Raw genomic sequence first — 19,077 nt, 5'->3', positions numbered from 1 at the left:
CTTCAGCATTATATGGTGAAACCCCCCCCTGGTCCCAGTAGAGTGCCTGTGTAGAAATCCCTCCGTTATCTCTCCTATAGCTGCAAGTAGCCACATAACAGCAGCTATGAGCTAACAGAGCTATAGTACGCGTTCGTTCATTCATTCTTCTTAAAGTATTGGTGAAATAAAGACAGATAATGCCTTATTTAGAGGCTGCATCGTCTAAGCCCAGTTTACTCCGTTATATAGATATACGCCGATCGCGAGTTATCTCAATATCTTCGCAAGGACGCTGACTTTCGCCAAACTGTTCTCAGTGAGTAGATAAACGTATTTCATGCCAGAAATAAGGTCTAGGTTTAAAAATACCAGAGTTCCCCTTTAATACAATTGTGTACTTCATGTGTTGCTGGTGTACTTATATTCTTTCAGCCTCAACTTTGCTGGTTCTTAGGTAAATAATTCAAATCAGTCTTTAGACTTATTTAATCTTATATGACTTGATTTTATATGACATTTGTTATTTTTGAATTATTTAAAAATAGTGTAGGAAACTTTGTGGCTGAATGTTTTTTTTAACCTGAATGTCTGCCCTAAACAGTTGTGAGAAAACAAAAAAGGAAACCTTTATATATACTAAGTGAGTTTAAAATTCTCCATGCAACCTTTATACACTATACTGCCAAAAGTGTTTGCTCATCTGCCTTTACATGCATATGAACTGAAGTGACATTCCATTCTTAATCCATAGGGTTTAATATGACGTTGGCCCACCCTTTGCAGCTATAACAGTTTCAGCTCTTCTGGGCAAGCTTTCCAGAAGATTTAGGAGTGAGTTTATGGGAATTTCTTTGAGGTCAGGACTTCTTCCACACCAAATTGGCTCATCCATGTCTTTATGGACCTTGCTTTGTGCACTGGTGAGCAGTCATGTTGGAACAGGAAGGGGCCATCCCCAAACTGTTTCCACAAAGTTGGGAGCATGAAATGGTCCAAAATCTCTTGGTATGCTGAAGCATTCAGAGTTCCTTCCCCTGGCAACCGCCAAACCCAGACTCCTCCATTAGATTGCCAGATGGAGAAGCGTGATTCTTCACTCCAGAGAACGCTCTCCACTGCTCTGGAGTCCAGTGGCGGCGTGCTTTACACCACTGCATCCGACGCTTTGCATTGCACTTGGTTATGTATGGCTTGGATGCAGCTGTTCTGCCGTGGAAACCCATTCCATGAAGCTCTCTACGTACTGTTAAACTAATCTGAAGGCCACATGAAGTTTGGAGGTCTGTAGCGATTGACTCTGCAGAAAGTTGGCAATCTCTGTCCCCTATGCACCTCAGCATCTGCTGACCCCGCTCTGTCATTTTACGTGGCCTACCACTCTGTGGCTGAGCTGCTGTCGTTCCCAATCGCTTCCACTTTGTTATAATACCACTGACAGCTGACTGTGGAATATTTAGCAGCGAGGAAATTTCACGACTGGACTTGTTGCACAGGTGGCATCCTACCACGTTACCACGCTGGAATTCACTGAACTCCTGAGAGCGACCCATTCTTTCACATGTTGTTTGTAGAAGCAGTCTGCATGCAGAGGTGCTTGAATTTATACACCTGCGGCCATAGAAGGGACTGGAGCACCTGAATTTAATTATTTGGATGGGTGAGTGAATACTTTTGACAGTATTGTTTATCTAATAAAATCAAAAAGCTTTAGCACAGACTCCTCCGCTTTGAACTGATCCTTTTCAGTAGATGTGTGGAACGAGTCAAACTCTTGACAGAAGGGAGGGAGGGAGGGAGGAGTCTTTGTCATTATCCAGTTGTGGAGGTTTGCTTCAATAACACATTGGTCTGTTAGTGGTGCCTTAACATGTCTCGGATCCATTATCTCAAACTGCCCTGGAGCAGTTACTCTGCTAAACCACAAATCCTGCATCTTGACACAGGCTCTTTGCTCATTGTATGACATTTGAAATGCTTAAATTCTTTTCTCTGAAAACAAGCTAAAATGCAAGAGCTAAAGCAAGTAGAACTATCACAGATTTGTATTTACTTTGAGGTCAACACAAAGATGTATGTTGCCTCTCATCATGACCAAAAAATCCATAGACGCAGTGTGTTGTCAGAGTGGTCACAAGAAAAATGCTGTTTGTGAAGGGAAAATGTCATCTGAAGTTTACCCTTAAATTCAAAACACTTCTTAAAAGCCAGCTTTCAGTGCAACATAAAATGGAATCTGGCATGAAAAAAATTTAAAATCTACTGCGTTCATATTTCCGTAGATACAGCAGATCCTAATGCAGTACTAAGATCCTGCTCGTATTACTTAGAAAAAAAGAGAAAAAAAAAACTGACTAAGCACTGAATGATAAAAAAAAAAAGCCAATATGTCCTCAAACTAAAGTGGCCATTTTGCCCATCTGTTCATATGCTTCAATATGGCTCATCATGGTATCCTGTAAAGTAGCCCCCTCCCCTACAAGAAGCAGGAGGGGAATATGACTTATGTTTCCACATCAGAGCAGACATCGTTCTCAAGTCTTTTGTTGAAGAAACCACACATTTCTCATAAGGAGGAAGGATGAGTGATTGAATGGAGCAGATGGGCCTTTGTGTGATCGAGACCAACAAACACAAGGGTTACACATCACTGAAACACTTATGTCACTTCCTGGTTGGGTTCAGGCAATAACAGTTCTTTGTTGGGGTTAGAAAAAGAATATAATTAGGTCTAAAATATATTATTTTTATAATGCGACTGTCACTCCAAATTTTGCTGGTTGCCTTGGTTAAATGGTAACAGAAAATGTTAATATGAAGCGTTATTTTCTGGTTGGCTTTAGACAATAATATCACTGTGTTAGGATTGGAAAACAATCACAAAAAAACCCATACATTTTTCAAATCTGCAACACTGTCACGGACATTTTTACTCTTTTGGTTGCACTCACGACTACAACAGGTCATACATTTTTTTTTAATGTGATTAATGGTCACAGCTGCCTGCATGAACAAATGCCACATGGGCACATTTTTTGCGGAATAGGAAAGTCTCAAAAAGCACTAAATATAGAAAAATGCCAGAAAGCAGACATTGTGGCCTCACATCACTTATAATCTACCATTCAAGAAAGCTAAACACTAGTATAATTTTATTTGACAGCAGACACAAAGCTTACCTATTCTGACAAACTCTGCTGATTACACAGCCAACACAACATGCCCACTATCTAATTATATGGTTTTGTCTGATTTTGGAGGTATTCCATGAGCAAAGTTGGGAACAGTAGTTTTATGGGTCAGTATGAACCAAAGATGACACATTTTCTCAATCTTTTATACAAATCAAAAAAGCCAAAATTGTCTCATTAAGTATAGTAATACAAATACTTATACACATACACACAAACCAGGATGGCCTACTTGGGCACTGCTTCTTCTGACCTCTGGGACCTCTCACTTTCGACCGCATCACTGTCTTGACGCCCACATGGATACCTGCTCTTGATTGGTTGCAGGAGGCCACACGGCTGATCTGTGGTTGATCAATTCAGGAAGTGGAGTAGGAGAAATTCCCAGGTGCAAAAAAGTAGTGAGAAGATAGAAAGTTTGCTATGATGTAAGATGAGATGCTTACACCCAATGCATCATGGAAAAGTAGTTTGTGGAGAGCAAATGTTTGTTGCTCCCTGTCAAGGCAGAGAGCAGATTTTGAAAAAGAGATACCTGCCTTACCTGACTGGTCACTCAGAATGCATTTTTATCTTAGTATTGTTAATGTTATTTATTTCATATTTTGTTAAAACTGTGATTTTAATTGTACATATATAAACAGAAACCCCTAAACATCCAATGAGAAGCAGCATCATTTGTTCAGTGTTCAACGACAATTCCTTTTTGTAGTCGCTTTTCAGTTTTTTGACATGAATAAATCAAAGAAATTGAATACGTATCCCTCAGTGGAGAAGTCAACAGGTCAACGCACTCTGGCTAAGAAAAAATATGATAAAAAGAGTGCCTCAGAGATCCTATCAGCCAACCATCACACATTAACGATCTCTGTGATTTACCTTTTTATAAAGACGTACAATCTCAAATCAGAAAAGTTGGGCAGGATTGTTTTGAAAATCAAAATCAAAATGAACAGCATTACATTTACTTTGACTTTTACATTACTGCAGACAGCAGGAGCCCAAGATTTGTCATGTTTTGTCTCATCAACTTCATTTGATTTATCTTTTTATTCCAACAATATTTTTATACGTTTTACAAAAAGTTAGGTCTGGACAGCTTAGGGTAATAGTATAAAAAAAAAGTCCCTTCAAAGATAATGTCAACAGGTAACTTTAATCATGATTTGGAATAAAAGGCAGAGTCTTTGAGGAGCCAACATAGCAGAAGATCTCCAATTTGTCAACAAATGTTAAAATTCTTTTGAAGCAAATCATTGAAGTGTTAAAAAAAAAAAGAAGTTTGGCGAAGAAAGACTGGAAGGGATCTGCATAACCATATTTCCTCTACAGAGCAGAATATCATTAAAGCATTCAAGGAATCTGGAGGAGTTTCAGTGTGTAAAGGACAAGGGAGCAAGCCTAAGCTGGACCCCGTGACCTCTGACCCCTCAGATGCTGCTGCATCAAGAACCGTCGTTCATCAATAGCTGATCGAACCAGAATTAGAATCTCTTCATTCGCCAAATGTACAATGTACACAGGAATTTGGCCCCAGTGTAACAGCACTACAGAACATTAAATAAAACAATCACATGGACAAGGGATTACTGTGCGAAAACTTTTAGCCAAAATAATTCCGTCCTTTATTTATTTTATCCTCAGCAACCAGTCCCTGCAGCCAGGCTCTGTGATGGTATGGGGTTGGATCAGGGCAAAGCTCATTTCCACTTCTGTGATGGCAGCATTAATGCAGAAAAGTTCACTGAGATTTTACAGCAACATATGCTGCCTTCAAGGCCACATCTTTTCCAGGGACGTCCATGCATTGTTCAAGCAGACCATGGAAAACCACATTCTGACACATTCCAAAGGCCTGGCTGAGGAAGAAGAGGGTACGGGTGCTGGACTGGCTGCCTGCAGTCCTGACCTGTCCCCAATAGGAGGGCGGCTGTAGCTCAGAAGGAAGAGTCAATTGGAAGGCCACATGTTGAAGTATCCTTGGACAAGACACTGAACTGCACGCCTACTGATGGACGTATCGAATGTGTGAAAATGCATATAAGTGAGTGAATGTAACAAGGTATAGTGTGGGTAAGTGGTCAGCTAGTCTAAAAAAAAAGTGCTATACAAGTACAGTCCATTTACCATGTAGGATGATTTTAGCAACTGAATTAAACACGAGGCTGAGATTTGGTACAGACCAATTCACCCACAATACCACACACACACACCAATTAACTGACAGCCTTTTATAGACTACCACTAATTCCTCCCCTCTACCATATAATAGGGTAGCCTGAATCCCACAAAAAAAAAAAAACACTAGACCTAAATCTAGTATCTTATTTCAGAAAGTAAGCCAAATTAACTAATCAAGGACATACAGTATACGAGGATTAAGAAAAATACAGACAGTTCTTCAGAATACAGATGGGTAAGGATCCACAATATCGTATGAAAGTAAAGCAGAATTTTTTTGAGGTGAACTGTTTGGAAATAATGAATAAAAGGACTAACATAGGCAAAATAATATTAATAACAATAATGATAATTATTGCAATAATAATAAAAGAATTATTGAAAAGTTATTGCAATCAACCTGGTGGTCTTCATTGACCCTTTAGACAAGATAGAGGATGAGGAATTTAAAAAGAGTTTAAAAAGGTTGTACATGTCTCTAGCATGAATCTATGGTTTAAACTGAAAGTGAACATGAAGAGAGCAGATCTGTAATAATGATCTTTCTGTGTTTATACTCCCAACAGTGTGATCGTCAACGAAACCATCACACAAATTAACTTTGAAACTGTCAGTTTATCTGTGGTCTGATTTTCTCACTGTTCACTATAACTTGAACTGCTTGTGTTTAGGATGAACTCAGTATGTATTATGTGAGGGCTACATCCTATTGCCAGTGAAAAGTTTGGATACACTCATTCAAACAGTACAAAAAGTACAAAAAACAGCAAAAATGTGAGTTTTATACATGCTTCCATTAGGTAACATTATTAGACAGCATGGCATAAATTTCCATTGCTATGCTGATGATACTTAGCTGTACTTATCTATGAAACCAGATAAACCCAATAGGTTGGTCAAACTACAAGCATGTCTTAAATAAAGACCATAAAGACCAGGATTACTCAGAACTTTCTGCTTCTAAATTCAGACAAAACTAAGTCATTATCTTTGGACCTGAGCACTTCAGGGAGAAGCTGTCTGGCTATATAGTTACTCTAGATGGTATTTCCTTGGCTTCTCGTACTACAGTGAGGAACCTTGGAGTTATTTTGTACCAGAATGTATCATTTGACTCACATCTAAAACAGGTTTCTAGGACTGCCTTCTTTCACCTTCGTAATATTGCAAAATATTATATAATAGAATATAATAGAAAGTGATCTCCTACAAATAGTTAACAGCTCACTGGCATCAGGCATTTTTCCCAAGTCACTAAAGACAGCTGCCGTTAAGCCACTCCTAAGAAGAGAACTCTAGACGCCTCTGTGATGAACAACTACAGACCTGTCTCTAATCTCTCTTTTTGGATAACTCGATAACTCGTTAACTTTCAATCAGGCTTCCGACGTCATCACAGCACTGAAACAGCTCTGGTCAAAGTGTTAAACGACATCAGGTTGAAAACGGATTCTGGTTACGTTTCAGTCCTAGTTCTGTTGGATCTCAGGACTGCGTTTGATACAGTAGATCACAGAATCCTGTTGCACAGGCTGGAAAACTGGGTTGGACTTTCTGGAGCGGTCCTTAACTGGTTCAGGTCCTATTTAGAAGGCCAGAGTTATTTTGTTTCAATTGGCAGCTATGAATCTGAGCGAGTGGCCATGACTTGTGGAGTCCCCCAGGGGTCAGTTCTTGGACCTCTTCGGTTTAACTTGTATACGCTACCTTTGGGTCAGATATTGCAGAACTTTAACATCAATTATCACAGTTATGCAGACGATACACAACTTTGTGTGTCTCTGTCACCAGATGACTGCAACCCTGCAGATGTACTGTGTCAGTGTCTCGAGGAAATAAACACCTGGATGAGAGAGAATATTCTACAATTAGAAGACAAAACTGATATCAAGGCAGCTTTTTACCAACTCAGAAACATCAACAGAATTCAAGGTTTTCTCTCCCAAAAAGACCAGGAGAAACTCATCCATGCATTCATCTCCAGTAGACTGGATTACTGTAATGGTCTTTTAACTGGACTTCTCAAAAGAGCATTAAACATCTGCAGCTCATCCAGAACGCTGTTGCTAGTGTTTTAACCAGGACTAAGAGATCTGAGCACATTACACCAGTTTAAAAAATCTTTACACTGGCTTCCAGTCAGTCACAGAATAGATTTTAAAAGCCTACTGATGGTTTACAAATCCCAGAACGGTTTAGGCCCAAAATACATCTGTGATATGTTCAGAGAATATAAACCCAGCAGAGCTCTTAGATCCAAGGACTCAGGTCAGCTGGTCTAGTCCAGACTAAACATGGAGAAGCAGCATTCAGCTGTTATGCTGCAAACAAGTGGAACAAACTGCCAGAGGAGATTAAACTGTCACCAAATGTAGACAAATCCAGGTTAAAAACATTTCTTTTCTCATGTGTCTATGCATGAAATCTGCACGGTACCTTTTAATTTATCTAGACTGTTGCTTGTTTTTAATGATTTTGATTTCATTTTAATTATCTTATTTATTTCTCTTTATATTCTTTTATGTATTTTAATGCTTCTTCCGCTCCCTGCTGCAATGCTTTTATTTTATGTAAAGCCCTTTTTAATTGTTTTGCACATGAAATGTGCTATACATATAAACTTGACTTGACTTTTGTTCATTTATCAGCTGAACAATCTTGACTTTGTAAAGATAACCTGAAAACATTTTAAATTTTGTAATTTCCATTTTTTTTTTTGTGGAATTACATTGTAATTTGCAATTCTAAAAAGAATATACCAACTCCGAGATATATAAGATAATTCAACAGTGCTTGTTGTCCCAGTAAACATGCTGTACTTAAATACCTGACCACAGGTGCTTTTACAACACTTCAGCCACATTCACACACTCACACAGCACGTCTTAGTCTATATAGTGTTAATCAGAAAGTACATTTACATTGTGAAATCATTTTCCCATCAGCTTTTTCTCAATAACAAATATTCACACACAGATGGCCGCATCAGAGGCAATGAGTGGCTCAGTATCTTGCATGTGATCTGGAATCAAACCACCTTGGTTGTTTGGTAGGTCTTCCTCCTGAGCTTCAGGGTCAGGTCAGGTGTGTGTAAAAGTTGGAGCAAGTACAAACAAAATGTTAAGGTTGTAAAAGGGAAACATAAAGATTCACTGAGGAAGACGCCAGAGTCAAGACATAAAACTCAAAGCAATGAAAACAAATGCCTGAAAACAGAAAATCTGCAACAAAAGAAATGGAAAGAAACATGAGACGATGTTTGTGAGAGAACTGTAAGAAACTGGCTGAAAGAAATGGGATTTCAGGGGAGATGGCAGTCATCACAGCTCCAGCAAACTCACAGGTGGACACTGTGTTTTATAGACTTGGAGAAGGTTTACAACCATGTCCAACATGTCAAACTCCATGCACCCTGCAGCAACCTTGCAGGGGTAGTGTTGGTTCAGTGCCCACAGTTCAGATGATATTAAGAGCTTTGTTAGCATTTCTTGACAGACAACTTGCACCGAGATCATTTCCTTAGCTTTTCTTTAGCCTCACAGTGATCACTCCCAGCAGCCTGGGGTATTCCAACAGTTGTTTCACCATTTCTTTGTTTTGTTTGACTGTACTAAATCCACAATATAGCAAAAGTTGAAGTTTACCTCAACTTACCATATAAAACATTTTATAATAGGTGCCTTTCAGGACACTCCAGGTCACCATACAAAAGACAAGATAAGAAGAATCAAAGTGTAAAACATGACTATCAAAATAGTGGAAAAAACAGCAACAGTGAGGTCATTACAGTCCTAGGATTAGAGGGAATATTGCTGTCTGAAAAGGTGAGCTTTAAGGCGGGATGTGAAGGAGGTGAAAGAATCAGAATGTTTTATGGCAGAGTTTCAGAGGCGGGGAGCAGAGCGGCTGAAGGCCACCCCATGGTGGACAAGCAAGCGGGTGGGTGGATGAGCTGGACAGAGGAGAACCTAAGAGTATGGCTGGGTATATTAGGATGAAGGAGCTCAGTAAGATACAGAGGGGCGAGGATGTAGACCTTGAAGGTGAGAAGTACATTTTATAAATGATGCAGAATTTAATAGGAAGCCAGCGGAGTTGCTGCAGGACAGGCGTAATATGACTGAAGGGGGGTTTGAAGAACCAGTTGCATTTTATGGATGGATTTGTCAGGTAGATTTATAGTCCCAATGGTTAGCCTCATTTGCCAGTTCAGCAAGTTAACAAATATAATTTTCTAAATTAATTTTGAATGAACTCATCCATTTGTAACTTGCTTTTTACTCTGCTGTATCCAGCTATCCTATGACCCATCTTCACTGCTCGACTTCAGTTGGTTTTCCATCCAGGTAGAAGACACCTAACAGACAGTGTTGTATCACAGGCAAAGCCTTACAAGTGTCTCATCACCTTCCTCCCCTCTCTCTCATGCTCATGTATGGGAAGAGCCGAGTTCTGTTTCCACAACAAACACTGCAAGACCTTTCTCTGCTTTTTCTTCTCACCACTTTTCATCAGCTCTGTCAACAGGCTCTAAACCACCGACGTCACTGTGACCAAGAGCCTGCTTCTTCATTTATTGGTTGTGTTTGCAAATGTGGTTAGTTAAACACTCATCCATTAAGAGTTATTGTGACAGTTCAAAACCACTTTATGAGTCTCAGAATTGATTGACAGTGCCGTTTCTGCTGATCTCCAGGATATCAGATTGTGACGTCCATTGTAGCTGCTGTTATATGTGTAACAGACCTTTACAAGTAGGTCATTAACCTAACTTTAAGCCAAGATATGGGATTAGTGTGACATAAAACCTTCCCATCCATCAACTGAAATCTTTTTTGCTATTAAAGAAAGTGTTTCTTATCTTGCAACCTAATTTTAGAATGATGCTAACACTAAAAAAAATAAATCATTGACTGTAACTTTCTATCAGAACAATTTGCAATAAAACCAGCAAGAATAACACAAGAATCTCACATTCTTTTTTTTTTTTTTTCTTAATCCAAGAGCAACTTTAATACAAGTGTTAGAGGAAAAATATGCTGCAGCACAATATTGTAAACAAAAGCACATGTACCGTCTGCACAAGGCCCAACTGGGATTTCAGTGTGACATAAAGCTTCATCTACCTCAATAAATAAACAATAAGTGCTCCATACAAATCAAATTAAACCATTAGTCAACATGAACTTGCCTATTTTCATCCAAATATATTACAGTTGTTAGTATTACTTATAAAAAGAAAATCCACAAAAATAAAATAATATTCTTAAATCCAAATTAAGTTATTTTAGGGAGTTCACTTTTAGACGGGAGTAATGTACATGTGGGTCCTCTTCAACAAAACTGAAAAAAAAGAAAGAGTAATTAAACTGTCTGGGTTGCATGTAGTTAAAAACCAACCTGCAGCTGCAGCCACATGAAAATGTTTGAAATAAAGGAAACGCAGCAGTCTAAGGGCCCCCGTGGTTATCTTTACATTCGCTCATCAGCTTTATCCTGAAGGGGCGTCATTCATTTCGCCTCCACATGAGAACACGCGGTGTATCCAGCAGAGCACCAGCATATCGATGCCAATGTGTTTGCACCGATTTCTCTTTGCAATATATTAGTATAAAATTTTCTTTGTGGATTTCATTTAAATGTTTTACAAAGCTTAAAAAGCTGCAATAATAAACACTGTGTCAAGGGTGCCACTAAAATGTACCAAGAATCACCAAATCTGTCAAGTCTGACACAATGTCAGTATTTAAATAGCTGATGACCACAGTGGAACACTGCTCTGTTTAGCCTTTTGTTAGGAAAAACATGCACTTTTAAATGTAAATGACATCAGTACTGTAAGCAACATCTTGATCCTGACAATGTAAATTCAGTGTCAACACTGAACGGTGTATGAAATAAGTGATGTTTAAGGTTTACTGAGAAATACATTTTTGAATGGCGTTTTCAGTGAACTTTGAACTGAACAAAGCTTTTTTTTTAACTGACCATGACCATGTGAAATAGGAAAGTAAAGAAACAAAGAAGTAAAAAGTTTTTTTTTGTTTTGTTTTGTTTTTTTATTAAATCGAGCTGTTCTGACTCCAGCAGATTTATTCCTTGAATGAACAACCTGGATATGCAACTATAGTTATGACTAACTGTTAGTAGAAGTTTCTCATCTAAGCCTAAATTAAATCCTTCCCTATTTTTATTCCTCCCCAGAACTATAGACAACTTTAGATTTAAGCTAAACTTTGAGTTTAAAAATGAGAAGTTTTTCTGCTTTTATCTATGTAGAAGCAACAAAACATACCTCCCACAAACCCCCGTCTCAAATTAGACACTTCACCTCCACCGAGAGCCAAGAGCTAAATAAGGGAGGGAGGAAGAACTGGAGAATACTACAGGAATGGAAGGATGAACTAAAATGGAGACAAAAGGTGGAAGAGTTGATACAGGAGAGGAGGGTGAAAAGAACATGAAAGTAAAGGGGATGGAGGTTAGGAGGTGATGGAGAGTGAAGCAAACAACTGAAATATTTTTGGAAAAAAATAAGCACAAGGTCAATGCACGAGTGAAAACTAAAGGTGAGAAGACTTAAGAAGAGTTAAGGGGGAGCAGTGGAACCGGAGTACAGTCTCTGCCGCCATCTTGTGGCACGACTTCCTACGTTTTTATTCAAAAGGTCCCTAAACACGGGACAAAATGCAGTGTTCAACCCACCTGTTGTGGAATTTTCACTTTTTTTTTTAACAAGATTCTTTTTGCTTTGTTTATTTTGGTAAAACTTATTTTTTCACTTTATTTCAGAGGACCTAGTATTATAGTCCAGGCTTACAAGACTGCTGTCGTCATCGCATGTTCAGTTTTTCTGTATATTTTGCCTGAACACTGGTTAGATATGCATCAGTTTCTTACAGATATTTCCTCACCTTCCATCTGTTTCCGCAGCTGTTGCACAAAACAAAAGTTGTCATGGGCTCATCAGCGCTGCGGGTCTGTACCTGTAACACACAAAAAATAACCCCAGAAAACAGTGAAGGAATCCAGTTTGCCAGCATTTGAGGCCATACCTGTGTGTATGTACAGCTCTTTCCACGGCACTTGCTGCAGATGAACATGTCTGTCTCTGTTCCTCCAGCCTTTGACAGTTGATGCTCTCTGATGGACTCTTTAGTCAGAGCCTCTCGTATCTGTTTCAGCTCTGCACTTGCCATCTCCTGGATTCACACAAACCCATACTTTTGATTATTTCTTTGAATCCACAAGTTGACAGCTTCATGATATCATCATCAACTGGAATGGTTTCAGTTAACAGGCAAGTCTTGTTCAAGGCTATTTGATGAAATGTAATGCCATCATGATGTGTCTGAGCATGTTGTACATGGCTGAGGTATTGTTGGTGTACACCAGTGGGTGGCTGCAATGAACATCTTGTAAAATTGATTGTTTCCTGAGATAAAATAAAAAGTGGCTGTGTGTTTGTGTCATTGATTGATTTCCATGGATAGTTTATATCCTTTTTTAATATACAACAATTATGTAAACCACATTTCCAGAAAAGTTAGAAAATCTACTAAAATTCTATTTAACCCTTAGGAGCCTGTGCTTGCGTTGCGCATTGTATCGATTGTTCCGCAACTGAATCACAGAAATAAGTTTTGCATCAATTTACATTGGGTTTTTTTTGTGTAAACAACATTTGTCATGTATGCAGTGGGTTTTGAGATTTACTGAGCTTATTATCGGTTTGTTAGTTAGTACGCACCAACTTCTTGGCTGGATCGTGGGTTAGTGCTTTCAATGCAACGGGGCATCAGGTTACATGAAGTGCCTTCAAATGTTGATTATGAATAGATATAGCAGAAAGGGGTATTTATATTACAGACTCCGAAGGGTTAAACTTATATTTGGAATTTGTTTCAACCATTAACCAACCATTTAAAAAATAAGAATATTATGTATTATAGAATATACCACGTAACAGCATTCTGAAAGATTTCATAACCAACAGAATGATTGGTGACTGCAGAGGGTGTCAGGATTGAGTATAAAAGGAGCGTACATAAAAGTCGTTCCAGGCAAAAATGGCTCAAAGCTCTCAACATAGTTCCAAACTCTGTTAGAGAATCATCACTAAATGTCAAAAGACTTTGACATTCTGGTTGGGCCATCAAGATCTTTGATGACCATGTCCACCGAAAGATTCTGTGGAGGTTGCTGCAGAAGTACAGGGTACCATATTCACTTTTGGGGGGTTATTAGGTCCCTGTATAATCAAAGCGAGATCTGTGTCTGTTTCCTTGGCACAACGTCATGCTTGTTTACGTTGCGAGTTTCGATGTTCATGGACGGGATTTGAAGGCCTGGTTGGGGAGTGTCTGGTTTGGAAAGCTTCAGGAAAAATGTTAGCAGATAATGTACTTCTGTTGGCTTCGTGAGGCAATTACCCTCTGCACACATTAGAATGGTTCGCGGCTGAATGTGAAGCAGCCAGAATGAAAGTCGGCCTCTGAGGCCATGGTTCTAAAACTGAAAAGGATAAAGCTTTCCCTCCGGGATAAGCCTCTGCCTCAAACAGATGAGTTTAGATATCTCAGGTTCTTGTTCATGAGCGTTAAAAAGTTGGAGCTAGAGATGGTCAGAAGGATTGGGGCTTTGTCAGCAGTAATGAGGGCACTGTTGCGATCCATTTTGGTAAAGGAATGTCTGAGCCGAAAGGCAGAGCTTTCTAATCTTCGTCCCAACCCAATATTTGGGGGTTGATCAAAAGAATGAGATCACAGATAAAAGCAGCTGAGATGAGTTTCCTTTGGAGGGTGGCTGGGCTAAACCTCAAGGAAAAGGTGTGCATTTGACTTCATATGATCCTGAAATGTATGCTGGTTAGAAAGATTGTACAACTTTTAAATGCAATTCAACACTACAAACCAAATTCACATCACTTTTTAGTCTATACAGTCTTGCGAGCTACACAGTGTTTTTCCTCTCGTTTACTTTGAACTCTATAATACACATTCACACTAGGGCTGAGCGATTTTATAGATACCGAGATATATATCGATATTTTGTTTCCCGATCAAGTATCGATTTTTCAGCCGCGGATATCGATTTTTAACTTTATTGAAAAGTCAGAGGTTACAATTAGTGAAAACACAGAACATTAACATAATACAAAACAATGCTGGGGGGGGGGGGGGGGTGTCACATTATACAAAACAGTGATAAATTAGTTCATATAAAGTGCATAGCTCAGTGGTTTTGATGGCTTTTCTGTTTATAGAATGTAGGATTGTTGTCATGTTTTGTTTGAGCTCCTTCTCAAAAATTTAAAAAGATGGTTTGTGATTAGAGAATTTGGATTTGTGTATATGATATTTAGAAAGTAAAACAAGCAGATTGTTGATGTAATATTCACAACATAAACATGAGTCTGCGTACGCTGAAGACACGGTTGTGACATGTTTGTTTGTTTCCGTTTGTCTGGCGGTGTTTTCCGTCTGGTTCAAAGGACGGACCACCAGTCCAATCAGCAACGATTCATGTCAAATCACACTGTCCCTTTAAAATCTTTCAGAAAATGTTGTGTATTAAGTCGTATTGAATCAAATCGTATAAAATTGTATCGTATCACTGAATGCCGTGTATCGTATCTTTTATTAGTCTATCGCTACAGCCCTAATTCACACATTGATGATAGTGGGGTTAAGTGTGTTGCTGAACCACCATCCTGCTCAGCCTCCTCCTGAGCTACAGTCAACCCTGCACTGCAGAGCACCACCATGTCACAAGGCATTAAAATCCTGTGGGATCAATGTGGCTGTGGTCAGGACAGGTCAGGTGCTGCCATGGCTCCCCCTGGGGGCATCAGCTGGGAACCTCCTTTGTGATGTCACGATTCTGGACTGATTGGATGAAGGCTTCAATGAAACACGATGTACATTTTCATTCTTATACAAATTATCTTCTAAAAGAGGATGGAATGCATCTGATTTGTATTTCAAACAGCTCCTTTTCTCCATATGGATGCCATACAGTATAGCTTTCATTCAACAGAAAAGCCAGATGAGTAGATTGGTTCAACAGGTATTGTTCTCAACTAGGAAACAGGAAATGCTGCTGAGGATCATATGTTTGAGCCTTTGGAATGACAAGAGACAAAAAAAATATGAAAAAAAAAAAAATAAATTCTGCATTATATTAGCATTCAGTGTAAAAAAATTTTGCTCTGGCGAGCATTTCCATAGGAACAGGTGCTATTATGAGCTCACTCATGTCAGATAATGTGGCTGACCTTCACTGCCTTCTTTTTATAATCATGTCTTACATTGCCCAACAGTGTATTCCTGTTGGCTATAAAGTTTCTATTGGAAAGAACAACTGAACTATGTAGAGAGAGACAACAGTTAGCCCATCACTACTTCAAAGCATTAAAATGAGCATTAGACTCATAAATGTGAAGAAAATGGTTCTTATGAGGATTGCTACTGGGAAGAAGATCAAGACTTCCCATAGCTGCAAGAGGTTCTTCAGCTACCAGACATCAGGTCCATACCGTGTCTCCAGCCCTCATGGCCAAACTGCTGCAGACAAATTACTATTGAGGAGGAATAAATTATTCTCACTTATTCTTAGTGCAAACAGAACATTTGTAATGAGTCCTCTGGTGAAGATACAGTTGTGTTGAAATTTTAGTCTGCCTGCACTTTTAAAAACTTGCATAAGAGTCAGTGGACTGTAACCTGCTTTCATTCTTTGATAGTTTGTCCTTCAGTTGAGAAGCACCTGATTTAGAAGCATATTGTTGGAGGATGTTTGGAGACTTCTGTTTCTAATTCAACTGAAGAGGATTTAATACCTTGAGATGCTGTGAGTTGGTTTTACAGAAATAAAAGTGGTCTAACTAAGCTGAATTGAACCACTTGGGTAAAGGGACATGAGGAAGTGAACATTAGACCAGTACAAAAAAAATCTTGAAATCAACTTCTGAGTCCAAATATAACATATTATATATAATGTAATATCAAAGACTCCCCCACCCCCCTTATTGTAATACTATGAGGTAACTTTATAATGTAAAGTGCCCTAAAGTGACGTGTTATGATTCAGAGCTGATTAAATCAAATTTCTGTCGAATCTGGTCGACTGTCAGAAGAAAAATAACCTCCCAAAGACCTCACCAACAATTCTTTGAAGAAGGGCAACACAAAATGTCTGCATGACTGACCTCTGCTGTCATGCAGGCAATGCTTTGAGGCAAGATGTTTCCACACAGAACATTACGCCGCAGGTCTGGATTCTTCTGGTCTTTCAGATTAGAGATGCGACTTCGTAGACGGCTTTTGTACTTCATATCTGTCGACTTAAACTCCTGGAAGATCTGTGAGCACAATGAACAGTCAAGGGCCAAAACATGGCTAATGAATGAGCAGACACACGTGAGCATACATGGATATGCACAAAATCAAAGCAGATGGTCCTCGGAATCTTGCCTTGTACATTCAGTGATATGGAGCTTTGACTGGGAGTAAGAGTTAGGACTTGTTAGGAGTGTGTTAAGTAACAACTGTATAAAAGTGTGGCTTTTTTAGATTTAGATTTTAGAAATAATGTAAGGTTATTACAAAACATTGACAAAAATTTAAAAAGAGGTTGAGGATTTTTTTAAAGGTGTAAATAAATCTAAACTTTATGAATTATTAGAATAACAGACCTAATTCATTTTCATAATTTAGCATTTATAAGATCAATATTAAGAGTTATAATATCACAAGGACACAAATTATTCTACTTCCTGGTGAACCTGTGTGGAAACCTCAGCCTAATCAATACAATGCAATCTTTAATTCCATCCATCTTCTATACCCGCTTAATCCGTCGGTCGGGTCACGGGGGGGGGGGCTGGAGCCTATCCCAGTCGTCATCGGGCGAGAGGCGGGATACACCCTGGACAGGTCGCCAGTCCATCACAGGGCCACACAGAGACAAACGAGACAAACAACCACACACACTCACACCTAAGGACAATTTTAGAGTCACCAGTTAACCTAAAATGGATGTTTTTGGACAGTGAGAGGAAGCCGGAGTACCCGGAGAATAATATGCCGATGGCATTAATGTCACTATTACTGAAAAACAAGTGAATGTCTCTTTTACAAATTTCTGAATAACTGTGGCATGACTGCAGTTGTTGGGTGTATCAGTGGTGGACAGGAGACCAAGTACAGGTCATCACTTCATTTTAGGAGGACCAGGAAGAATCAAAACCATATTTCCATTTTGGGAGAAGGGATGGCGATTGTATAGAACTACAGACACCTTGGTGCAACAAGAAATGCGAAACCAAAGCTGCCTGCAAGAGCAGACAGCGCAGAATGTACTTCGTAAGGACACCTGGGGCTACACCACAATACCTTCTCTGAGCATGTTGTGGAGAGGGCATTATGCTTTGCAGCCATCTGTTGAGGCAGCAGCATCAGAGCCAGTCATGAAGTTTAGCACAGCAACACAAATAATTAAAAAACAATTAAGTTAGTTCAACCAACTTTTCAAATGTTTGTAAAATTTTGTAGTTCAGCTGAAATTCTAAAGAATCCATTCTGACTTCAAAACCAGAATAACACACCCAGATAATGTGGTTTGACTGAATCATTCCTGCAACTATACACTGAACTAGGCTCAAGTGGGGTTGTTTTTTGCAAAGCATCATCTGACAAAAAAAAAAAAAAAAAAAAAAAAACTTAAAAACAACATTTGTACAGTGAATACAGCTGTACCTGCATGTACAATGTGTTTTCTCACACAGTCCTCAGTCAACAGCCTCTTTTAGATATTGGTTTTGTCTCACAGACGAAAAAAGACATCCTTGTTAACCTGATGTTGTTCGGGTAGCGCTATCGCCTCACAGCAAGCGGGTTCCAGGTTCCAATCTCAGCTTTCTGTGTGCAGTTTGCATGTTCTCCCTGGGTACTCTGCCCAAAAACATGCATGGTTTTTGCATCGGGTTAATTGGTGACTCTAAATTGTGAGTGTCTCATTTGTCTCTGTGCCCTGTGATGAACTGGCAACCTGTCCAAGGTGTATCCTGCCTCCAGCCCCCTGGATTAAGTGGGTATAGAAAATGGATAGAAGGATGGCACACAGAGATGATTCATGACCGTGTCCTTACACATCAAGTTGCTGATGTGGAATCAGCTGAGCCTCCTACCAGAGACGTACCAGCTCCAGATCAACTTTGATCCCCTGTTCCATCTCTGTATTACACACAGTGAAGGGCTTGAAGAAGCATCTGTGAAAAAGGCTAATAGCTATTTCACTCCCTGCCTTTTTTTTTTTTTTTTTAGAACAGAAAAAAAATTTGTGTCAATATGTAAAAGATGTCAAATGTAACTCGTTATTCTTCGTGATTCTCATCAGTTCTACTATTTTAGGGTATCTCAGAATAGACATGCAGTATTCAGTTCAGCCTTAACAGAATCAATGCAACTCTGAGTCTCCACTGTAATGTGCCAGGAGGTAAATTAACTGCAATGTTTACATTTAATTCCTTATTTTCTAAGATGAGACTGTCACCAAGAAAAAGACAAAGACAAAAGTTTCCACTAAAGACAAAAGTTTGAAAAGCACTGATGAAGCAAATGGATATGCTCTTCAATTTGTGCTGCGAGATGTTCACAGTCGACTTCAGTGGTCTTGTAGTCATCTGAAACACACAAAACATTCCTGTTTATTTTCAGACAAATAA

The 19,077-nt window shown here is 39.1% G+C and overlaps 1 protein-coding gene across 1 annotated transcript in view; it reads right to left on the bottom strand.

Annotated features, from left to right (window-relative positions):
* Nucleotides 1-10,362: 10,362 nt before the first annotated feature.
* The window catches only part of tcea2 (transcription elongation factor A (SII), 2), a 33,046-nt gene continuing 24,331 nt past the window's right edge, over nucleotides 10,363-19,077 (bottom strand). The window contains exons 6-10 of the mRNA XM_072366932.1: nucleotides 18,980-19,035; nucleotides 16,561-16,716; nucleotides 12,407-12,553; nucleotides 12,266-12,337; nucleotides 10,363-10,694 (exon numbers count right to left, since the gene is read on the bottom strand). Coding sequence (XP_072223033.1) covers nucleotides 10,686-10,694; nucleotides 12,266-12,337; nucleotides 12,407-12,553; nucleotides 16,561-16,716; nucleotides 18,980-19,035 — 440 coding nt within the window. The 3' untranslated portion in view covers nucleotides 10,363-10,685. The remainder of the gene's footprint in view (nucleotides 10,695-12,265; nucleotides 12,338-12,406; nucleotides 12,554-16,560; nucleotides 16,717-18,979; nucleotides 19,036-19,077) is intronic.

The sequence above is a fragment of the Leuresthes tenuis genome, unplaced genomic scaffold (assembly GCF_036924035.1).
Source record: "Leuresthes tenuis unplaced genomic scaffold, fLeuTen1.0.hap1 SCAF_16, whole genome shotgun sequence".
Lineage (NCBI taxonomy): Eukaryota > Metazoa > Chordata > Actinopteri > Atheriniformes > Atherinopsidae > Leuresthes > Leuresthes tenuis.
The sequence above is the reverse complement of the archived record's forward strand: the minus strand, read 5'-3'. Positions and strand labels throughout refer to the sequence as shown.